At 41.7% G+C, this 10,497-nt stretch overlaps 1 protein-coding gene across 1 annotated transcript; it reads left to right on the forward strand.

Annotated features, from left to right (window-relative positions):
- The first annotated feature begins 3,183 nt into the window (after positions 1-3,183).
- SHISA3 (shisa family member 3) lies at positions 3,184-9,610 on the forward strand. The gene is made up of 2 exons (XM_042469483.1): positions 3,184-3,732; positions 7,183-9,610. Exons 1-2 carry the CDS (start codon positions 3,435-3,437, stop codon positions 7,635-7,637), a joined length of 753 nt encoding a protein of 250 aa, XP_042325417.1. The 5' UTR covers positions 3,184-3,434; the 3' UTR covers positions 7,638-9,610.
- The last annotated feature ends 887 nt before the right edge of the window (positions 9,611-10,497 follow it).

The raw sequence follows: 10,497 nt of genomic DNA on the forward strand, positions 1-10,497 counted from the left end.
ATTTGTTCAGAGGGGGTTTGCCTCTGCCTTCATCTGAGGCTGAGAGCGGTGACATGCCCAAGGTCGCCCAATGGGTTTCTATGACTGAGTGGGTATTCAAACCATGTTCTCTGGAGCCACAATCCAATGCTCAGACCACTATACCATGCTGGCTATATACTGAAGTATTTATCTTGAACAATAATAAATGTTTCCCCAAAGTTACAAGAGGGTTTGTCATGCCCAAAGCTCTGTACAAATCCTTGGGATGGCTGAGATGTGCAAAACTGAGCTTGAGCAATGCCATTCTTAGCAGATCAATTTAACTTTTAAAGACAAAGGAAGTAGGTAGTCCTCAAGAGGGGGGGAGGAGATTGGCAAAACGTTAGCGCTGTGTGCACAGATTTCAAAAACTAGTTGAGGTCTTGAATAGGGCTCCAAACAAGAAAAAGTCTTAAGTCGCATTAAAACAGTGAGAAAATAGAGTGGTAAGATACGCCACTGAATAGGCAGTTTAGCACCACAATGCCCACTTGTTTGCACCATGGGGGGGCTTGGGTCTCCCCACCCCCAGCTGCTTCCTACATCCCACAATGCTATTTCCTTAGCACTGGGCAGCCATTCCCACAGTGTGAGGAATTAACAAACAGAGCCTCAAGGGCAGACGCCAGAGCTCCTGTGCCAGAATGACCGTGATAGCAATTCTTTGTGGAAATAAAACCAAATTTCCATTTCCCTTGATTGAATTCTGAGATCACAGTCCAATTCTATAAACAAAACCTGAATCTTAAGCAGCCTTTCTCCATCTTCTATACCTAAATGTGTCAGGCTATAACACCCATCATCCCAAGGCAGCATGTTCTACATTCAGGAGAAAACATACAATCCTGTATGTGATGTGAGACTCTACTGGGAAGCGGCATCCCTAGTGACAAAAAACTTTTCATGTCAGAAGCTGATTGGCACCTGCAAGGAACCAGGACAACAAAAATTAACAGAGACTTTTAGTCTGAACTAGTAGAACGCTTCTCCTGGATTCCTTCACACAAACGAAACAGTACAGTACTCAGTAGCAGTCACCTGCAGAATTAAAAATAAAGAATTCACAGGACATAAATAGTTCACCACTGATATAGTCACAGAATCATAGAGTTGGAAGAGACCGCATGGGTGCCAGCTTCATGATTTTGGGAGCTGGATAGAAAGTCACCTTCCATAGGCCTTTTACATTTGAAAAAAGGTTGTGCAAACCAAAACTCTTCAACTTCCTCCAGCCATTTCAGATGTTCTGTACAAAATGAAGGTGTCAGCTATTTGGTCAGTGGGTCTTTGGGCGCCTCAGCAAATGCCCTGCAAATGCTCTCCACAGACCGACACTCATCTACATGCCATTGTGACGGACATCCAAACCACAATCCTTTTTCTATAATGGCAAGTGCCAGGGACTTTTGTTATCCCACCGCTGCCACCAAATATGTAACGGATTCCCTCTTCTAAGATGGCAGGCGCTTGGGCTTTCCTTATCCCATTCTGCTGCCACCCAATTTATATAACGAACCCCCTTTCTTAGATGGCAGGTTTACCGTATTATAGACTATAGTAGCGTGGATATAATATATATGGCTGACAAGCCTTTAGATAAAACAAAATATGAACTTTATTGAACAAAGGGTTAAAACAGATATGACTTGAACTAAATGATATTGAACAGTTGTTAGTTCAGGCACGTGTTACTTTGTTACAATTGTACTCTTTATTTCGTTACTGTTATTTTTTATTAATAAGTTCTCTCTAGGAATATCTAGGTCCTCCAGCACAACTCTATGGTCAACTTTAACCAAAAGTCACACTGAAGGACCAGTAGAGATTCCTAGAGAGAACACTCCACTAGGCATCTATCGCTCCTCCAGCGCAATTCTATGGAGAATGTCTGTCAGACGTTGACCACAGAGTTGCACTGGAGGACCTAGAGATTCCTAGAGGTGTCCTCTCAGGACTCAGGTAAAAAATAGTGTTTTCATTGACTGCAGTTTTTCCACATTCATGGGAGACCTGTGCCCCAACCCCAGCAAATATGGAGGGGCAAGTATATATAATTCTATTGATGCAGCCTAGGATCACATTGGCCTTTTTAGCTGCTGCATCACACTGTTACTTCTGTTCAACTAGGAGACTCCTAGATCCCTCTCACACACGTCTTGTCAAGCCAGGCGTCCCTTATCCTATATCTGTGTGTTTCATTTTTCTGCCCTAAGTGCAGTACTTTACATTGGAATTCATTTTGTTAGAACATGAGTGTCTCAAACTAGATTATGAGGCCTGACCAAAGCAGAATAGAGTGGTACTATTCCTTGTCTTGATCTAGACACTAATGCAGTATAGAATCGCATTGGCCTTTTTAGCTGCCGCATCACACTGTTGACTCATGTTCAACTTGAGACCTATTAGGTTCCTCCTAAGTTCAGTGCCTTACACTGGAATTCATTTTGTTAGAACAAGGTTATTAATGCAGTGCGTTTTGGGCCCAGGTTGGGAAGGAGGCGAACAGGAGCGAGGAAGAAGAGGAGGCCTGAGGCAAAAACACACTCCAGCTTCCCAACATCCTTTTTGAATCATTGAGCCCAGAACTGTACACAGTGAGGCCTGACCAAAGCAGAATAGAATGGCTAGTCTTCAAGCTAATCTATTGCAGATGGGTGCCATTTTGGTCCACTGCCTCCCCACAGACACAGGTGCCATTTTGGGCCTTCGGGCTCCCATTCCTCCCCTCTATCTAGATACTATATATGTCTATTGATGCAGCCTTGAATTGTATTGGCCTTTTTAGCTGCTGCATTACACTGTTGACTCATGTTCAACTTGTGGCCTACTAGGTTCCTCCACTGAAATCCATTTTGTTAAAACAAGAGTGCATTCCTGCAGTGTGTGCTTTGGGCCCAGATTGGGAAGGAGGTGAGGAAGAGGAGGCCTGAAGCAGAGGACATGCTCCAACTCGCCCACATCCTTTTAAATCTGTGGTGCCCAGAATTGGACACAGCGTTATTCCAGGCGAGGCCTGAGCAAAGCAGAATAGAGTGGCACTATTCCTTCCCTAGATCTGGACACTATATATGTCTATTGATGCAGCCTGGAATCGCATTGGCCTTTTTGGCTGCCGCGTCACACTGCTGGGCTTGTGTTCAACTGGGTCCCTCCTAAGTGCAGTGCCTTACATTGGAACCCATTTTGTAAGAAGAAGAGTGTCTCAAGTCAAAGCAATACAGTGCGTTTTTGGGCCCAGGTTGGAAATGAGGCGAGGAAGACAGGAGGAGGAGGCCTGAGGCAGCAGGGGAAGCCCTCCAAGGCAGGGCCTCTTCTGAGGGGAGGCCTGAGTGAGAGAAGGAGGAGCAGCCCACAGAAAAGGGACGAAGAGGGAGAGAGAGAGAGTCCCCTCAGGCGGTGGCGTTCGTGGGGCGATGGGGGCCTGGGGCCTGGTGCTGCTGGGGCTTTGGGTCCTCCTTGGGGCCCAGGGCCAGCTTCCTCCTCCGGCTGCTCGGGGGGAGTACTGCCACGGCGGCGGGGCCTCGGGGGGCTTCCTCTGCCCGGAGCGCTTCGACGGCGCCGACGCCACCATCTGCTGCGGCTCCTGCGCCCTCCGATACTGCTGCGCCGCCCCAGAGGCCCGCCTCGAGCAAGGCGCCTGCGACCAAGACCGGGAAGGAGGAGGGCCCCAACACCCCTTCCCTGGAGCAGAAGCAGCGGCAGCGGCAGCCCGTGAGTAGCAGCAGCAGCAGCAGCAGCAGCAGCAGCAGGGCATGACGGCTGGGGAGTGGGCTCCCAGCTACGGCCAGGAGGCAGCCAGGAGCCCCAGACCTGGCCCTCTTCGTTGGTGGGGAGCCTGAGGAGGAGGAGGACAGTCCTGGGGCTTCCTTGGCAAGTCTCCTCGGAGAAGGGGTTGCCTCTGGGGCTGAGACAAAATATGAACTATACAGTAGATAGAAAACGAACCAGGCAAGGAAAAGGCTGAGAGAGTGTGACCTGCCCTGGGCGTCCCCTGAGGCTGAGAGAGTCTAAGGTTAAAATAGGAACTATGCAATAATTATAAAACAAAGTATGCAAGTGAAAGGCTGAGAGAGAGTGTGACTTGCTTGGGAAAGTCACCCCCCAGATAATAGTAGTAGTAGTAGTAGTAGTAATAATAATAATAATAATAGTTTGTTTGTCCCTTCTAGAAACAAGCAGTTCAGAAACATGAAACCCTGCCAGAGGTGTGTACAGTCTAAGGAGAAAATATAAACTATATCATAGTTATAAAGCAAATGATGGAAGTAAAATACTTCCATTTAGTCTCAAATGTGCCACAAGGTCTCTCTACATACTGAGGCTGAGAGAGTGTGGCTTGTCCATGGTCACCCCAGTTTTTTATCATCATCATTATCATCATCATCTGTTTAGGGTCATACGTTTGCATAGCCCTTTACAGAAACAATCAGCTCAAAAACATGAAACCCTGCCAGCGGCATACAATCTAAAGATAAATTGTTGTTGTTGTTGTTATTATTATTGTTATTATTATTAAATGTTGTTTATAGAGCGCTGTACAATATTAGTAGTCAAAAATTATTTTTTTGTTTTTTGTTGTGGGTGAAGATCTTTATTTTTCTCCTTTCAGAGAAGAAAATAGCTGGTTGATGCCATGTTTAAACTAACATAGTTTTGGCCAGGATCCAATTATGGCTACTCAGAAGTAAATAGAGAAAAGTGTTTTCTTTGGTAGAGTTCAACCAGAGAGGTCCAAAACATCATAAACCAGGAAAATCCCAATAGAAAATTCTCTCCTTTTAAAATTCCCATTTAAAGACCACCCTGTTAGGATTGTTATGTTAAAAAGCCTGCCTAACTAAAAACGTGTTTATTTCTTAAGCAGTGTAACCACTGGAGCAAGAACTTGCAAGGTGTTGAAGGAACTACACCTTTGCTTCTGTCTTCACAGTTACTCGGTCATGGTTAAATCTATGTAAACTTTTCTAACGTTTGCAAAAATGACAAGAGAAGAGCCGGGCGGCAAAAGTGAGCCATTTCATGCTCTTTACGGGCTGAAAAAGGGATCAGAGTCGCAGACAAATAGCAAGCTCTTGAAGGCTGTTGGGAAAGTCTCTTCATCTTTTCTTCTTTTAAAGGAATGGTCAGCAGGCCATTTTGGGGGACAAAAAGTATAATAGAGAAATCATTACCTTTTTTAAAAAAGAAACCAACCCAATAGCCATGGTTTAGCGAAGTTTCCTTGTCATCGTTGTTATTCATGTTTATTCCATGTTAGATGAGAATGTGAAATGAAAACTTCAGTCCATTCTGACCTTCTCAGGCTGTAGAAGCAACCTGTTAGTTGTGTTTGTGTAGGGGACTCCACTTTAACACCCCTTCCCATAAAATGAATCGTCTTGTAGCAAAAAAGTGATGCCACGTTATGGACTCACATCTTGGCTGTGTGTTCTCTGAATGGTCAGAATCACTGGGGAGTTGAGGAGAGCATTGGAGTAAATAAACCATGCAAATGCCCAGAGGAATGCAAGTTGACCAAGTCTACCAAAATTAATGCTACAATTTCTTTCACTCAGCTAGCCACAGAGGTGCTACAAATCCCTTTACAGACGCCCCCCAGAACCAGAGCCTTCATGACCCTCTTTCCCTTAGAAAATGTTTGCAGGTATACTCAGAAAAAATAATAATGTACAAATGCAGTTGTCAGCCCCAACTAAAATAGACTAATTGAATCGATGGAAACTTGGTAAGTCGTCGCTTAAGTAAGTTTAATTGATTTAGCAGGTCTACTCTATTTGGTACCAAGTGCTGAATTTCGTAATTGTAGCCTAAGCCTATCAAGTATCATACCTTGCAAGTGGTTTTGATATAGTCTTTTGCCCACTGGGTTGAGAGACTGTCCCTCTGCATCCAGTGGGCTTTGAGATTATGGCCTCCTTTCTCTTATAAACCTTAACTTTACTAGTTGCAAAAGCAGCCGTTCTAGAGTGCCGAAGGCGTAGCGTCTCAGATTTAAACCCAGTTTTGTGACAGACGTTTCAGATAATAACAGAGCTAGAGCCTTATACTCTGGATTGACCTTTCATAAGATTTGGCACCCATTTATTGAATACATCCAGCAAGTTTAGTCTCTAGACATCCTCCAATTTTAGCCCCAAAACCCCACAAAAAACTATGTCAGAAAAATATCCCTATGCTAGGACAAATTAAACATATATCTCACCAAAAGTTAACCTTCGAATTTTTCACCTTCACACAAAATACAAACATAAAAAAGTGGAGGGAGGGTAAGAGAAAAAGATGTTTCTGGGAAATGGTGCGATGGTTATAGTATTAGGATGGTAACTCCCAGAAGTTTTGGGAGGCTTATTAGGTTAAATGTGTACACTGGGGCGGGGGGGGGGGGGGAGAATATAGCTGGAAACAGTTACTCTTCTAGGAGAGTTAGTTCACCAAATGAAAATTTTTTGAATGGAAAGAGTAACCAGCTGGGGATTCTAGTAGAAAGCAGTATAATCCATAACAACTTCAACCTTTAAAATTGCTGTCCAGTGAGATTTTGGTCCACGGATAAGATGCAGATCAGGATTAGGCAGAAGATACATTGGGAGATCTCTGTGGAATCAGACTTCAGGAAGGGTTTCTACTTCCAATATTTAACATTAATTTACAAAAAAATATTTTTGCCTCCTAAACTGTATTTTTGAAATCAAAATGTTTGAGGTGGGAGGAAGTAGAAACATCCAAGCTGCAGTTCTGGAACTGAAAACATCTTAAATTGAACATGTGCTTGGAGGCACCTGTCGCCCAGTTCTGTGTCTACCTCTTTGAACCACAGTTATTGCACTTGTCTCTAGTTGAACTTTTAAGGTGGACAAATAGCTCCCATCAGCCTGAGTTTGCTCACCCTTGATGTAGAAGATGACTGGAAACAGGGGCTGAGTTGTTAGGTATGGTTGAATCTGAGTATTTTAAGGAGAATTTATATGTGTATAATTAGCTATAGGACTTTGACTAAAACACTTAAAATGAGTTCCCCAGTCAGGTTTGGTATTAAGAGAGATTATTATGTGATCGTCTTGGTGAAGCATTTTGTATTCTGAATAATGTAAACAATTTAATTCTTCATCAATTTAAGAATGATTCCTTCCCCCCCTCCTAATTTGTTTTCTTTCTGTTCAGAACCAATCTATGTACCATTTCTCATCGTTGGATCAATATTTATTGCTTTCATTTTTGTGGGCTCCTTCGTTGCTGTTTATTGCTGCACGTGTTTAAGGCCTAAGCAAACGTTACAGCAGCCGATGAGATTCTCTCTTCGAAGCTACCAGATGGAGACTTTGCCTATGATCCTGACCTCTGCTAGCTTAAGGACTCCATCAAGACAATCCGGTTCTGCATCCAGTTCCAGTTGTACTGCTGGCTCTGTCCACAGGTTTTCATTTGTGAGGCCAGAGTCTGGGTGCCTTGTGGCCCCTTCTCCCCCACCTTATACAGCCGGCTGTTTACAGATGGGCCATTCTGTCAACCTCACTCAGCCATCCGGATTTTTTGTGTCAGCACCATATTTCTCATATCCTCTTGACTCAGAGCCGTCTCTGACTGGGAAGAGCATTCCAGATCTGAGCCAGAGCTAAAAGGAGTTTCTGAGACTACAGTTTCACAGAGAAGCACAATGAACATTTATTTTTTGTGGTTTTCATTGCTGGACTTTCTGTTTTTGGGATTGAAAACCATGTGAATGGGTGAGTTGCCCTTTTCAAAGTGCACATTCTTGTAAGAAAATTTGTTAAATAGCAGCATCAATTTGGAAATACCTGTGTTCAGCTCAGCCGAATACACATTCCAAAACATGCCAAATTAGAACAATATTGCTTTCAAAAGGGACCACTTGGTCACTGTGATGTTATTATGTTGGCTACTAAAATCTTACTTTCAGTGTATATTTAAAGGTGTACATCTAATGTGAGCAAAATCCTGCATATAGGAGTAGAATACTGCATTAAAGCTGTGATCTTCTACTCAACTGGGAGTAGGGATGAAATGAATTTTGTTAATCTTTATTTTAAAACAAATACTTCCCAAACTAATACACAGATCAGTATGCAATTATAGTCTGGGCTTTGGCCTTTTCAAATGCTGCGATACAGTTCTTAATGCAGAAATTAAGAAAACAACATACAAGTGGTATATGTTAGAGGGCCATGCTTGCAAAAAGTACCTGCTAGGGAAACTGTGTGTAAAAATGCAACACAAATGAGGATGAAAGTACATGCTAGCTGTCATGTGGATTTTAAAAGAAAATATTCACAAACTGTGCAAAACAGGATGGAAATAAACAATGCTTTAAAGATGTAGATGTTTTGGAAAGTGAAATAGATTAATCTGTCCTTCATCTGGGAGTCACCGCCATTTTACTCAGGTGGGGAGTAAAATTGATCTGAGAATTACATTGGAACAATCACAGAAGTGTGAAAAGTGAAGGATAATTGCATTCTGGTTCATGTATTAGTTTGGAGAGTGAAAATTAGTTTTGCTTCTGTTCAAATGTGACAAACAAATTTACTTCTCATCCCCCCTGACTAGATATGTATAGATAGGACTGCACTATTAGCAACTAATTTGGAGACTTTATTTAGTTATGGGAAGTACTATTTTAAGGAGAAATTTAGATACATATTTAACTTTCATTTCAGGTATTAGGTTAAAATTGACCGGATCATGCTCTGTGTTCCTTACCTGTTCCAACCGTTACAAAAACACAGGAGGCTTATAAACAGTTTTCACCAGATTAGTTTCATATATTATAAAGGGAATAGTTTCGTTAGTAAATGCTGAAAGTTTGGGACACGAAACTAACACTTTATAAAACGGGAAGAGGTTAATGGTTATAAGTCCCATTTTTAAGGCATGTAATACCACAATATGGACACTTGAGCTGCTATCCCATGTACACTTACTTGAGAGTAAGCCAAATTGAACTCAACTGGATTTATATCTGAATAGACATATACAGAATGGTGTTGCAATAGTTCAGCCCTAATACTTGCTGTAGCAAGAAAGATGGATCTGGGATGGGCTGTCCTGAATGGGAGACAACACAAGCGACTGTCAGGACAGTACTACACATTAAAAGATTTCTTGCTTACCACTGGTAAGTTACCAGGCAGATTCAATAATACAGAACTATAATATTAACAATACATAGAACTATAATGTTAGTATATATTAGAAACACAGAGCAGGATATTTTACTAATACAGTAAGTAAGTTTTAAGTAGAACTACAGAAAGTTTTCTGGCAACTTCAAGATCTAAGATGTAATAATACTTAACAAAATATGCAGTATCTTTACTGAGTCTTGGAGTAAAATATTAACATACTAAAATAGTATAAACTTTATGCATTTTTTAAAGGAAGTATTTATTGTGTTTTCTTCTGTGACTTAGAAAACACAAATTGAGCAAGTGGTCTTACAAGTTTTATTTGTAAAATTAACACTATATAAAAATAGCACATAAGAACTGTAATTTACGACATGTTGACAACATTAACAAAATGTAGTGGTCACAGGTTTTCTTCCAATAAATGCTCCGTGATTGAAACAACATTTCATTTATTGAATACATTTATATTTTGGAGGAATAAAAACGATAGCGTGTGTGTCTTCAAATTGACTCATGGGACGCCATGAATTTCATAGGTTTTTTTAGGTAAGGACTATCAGAGGTGGTTTAGCCATTTACTCTTCTACAAAGTTGTCTGTAAGACCTGCTGTTTTCATCATACTGTGAAACATACAAAAATTTAAAATGGTCAGCAAGTTTAAACAGCTATGTGAACTCCTCCTTATCTCCTAATGCTAAGCATTTATCCAGAAGCAAGGTCTGCTGAATAAAGAACTACTTTTCTTCAAAATAAGAAGGCAATACTGTCTCTTCATTTGAGGATAAGCCATTTTGTGCCTAGTGGTCCTTCTGCATCTACACTTGTGGAGACAGGCAGCATGGGTTAAAATGATCTGATTTAATCATGTTTAGAAAACTACAGCAAGGGAAATATGTGGCCATATTTCTGTAATTATTTTATTTGGATCCTAGCTACTGGAACTCACACTGAAGTTTTTATTCTATAAAACTACACTGAGGATAGAGGTGAAAGCTGTTTGGTATTTCCAGCATGACATTTTCGGACAAAATTGGATATGGTACCATTTCTATTGTTTGGTGTTTTTAACAAATAGCTGGCATGGGAGCTGTGGGAGTCTTTGTGGGGGGAAGCTTAATTCCCATAGTAAATAGGTGCTGGAGACCTGTTCTGACCTGGGCAGTGGTGGGAGATGTTGGTGGCCATGGCCTATACCACAAGATCACGGTTAAACTCAGTCGTAGCCCCTTGTCCCTGATGTTGGCTACATATTTAAATGTACGCTGAATAAATTTCTGTAGATTCAGAGAACTGCAGGAAGATTCTCTGAGTTATTCCTTCTTTTAGCTC

This window comes from Sceloporus undulatus, chromosome 5 (genome assembly GCF_019175285.1).
Source record: "Sceloporus undulatus isolate JIND9_A2432 ecotype Alabama chromosome 5, SceUnd_v1.1, whole genome shotgun sequence".
Classification (NCBI taxonomy): Eukaryota; Metazoa; Chordata; class Lepidosauria; order Squamata; family Phrynosomatidae; genus Sceloporus; species Sceloporus undulatus.

Bases quoted from the DNA above. Each gene is read 5' to 3' on its own strand.
- SHISA3 (XM_042469483.1), top strand. From the start codon at position 3,435: ATGGGGGCCTGGGGCCTGGTGCTGCTGGGGCTTTGGGTCCTCCTTGGG. The intron at 3,733-7,182 runs GTGAGTAGCAGC...CTTTCTGTTCAG, and splicing joins AGCAGCGGCAGCGGCAGCCC to AACCAATCTATGTACCATTT.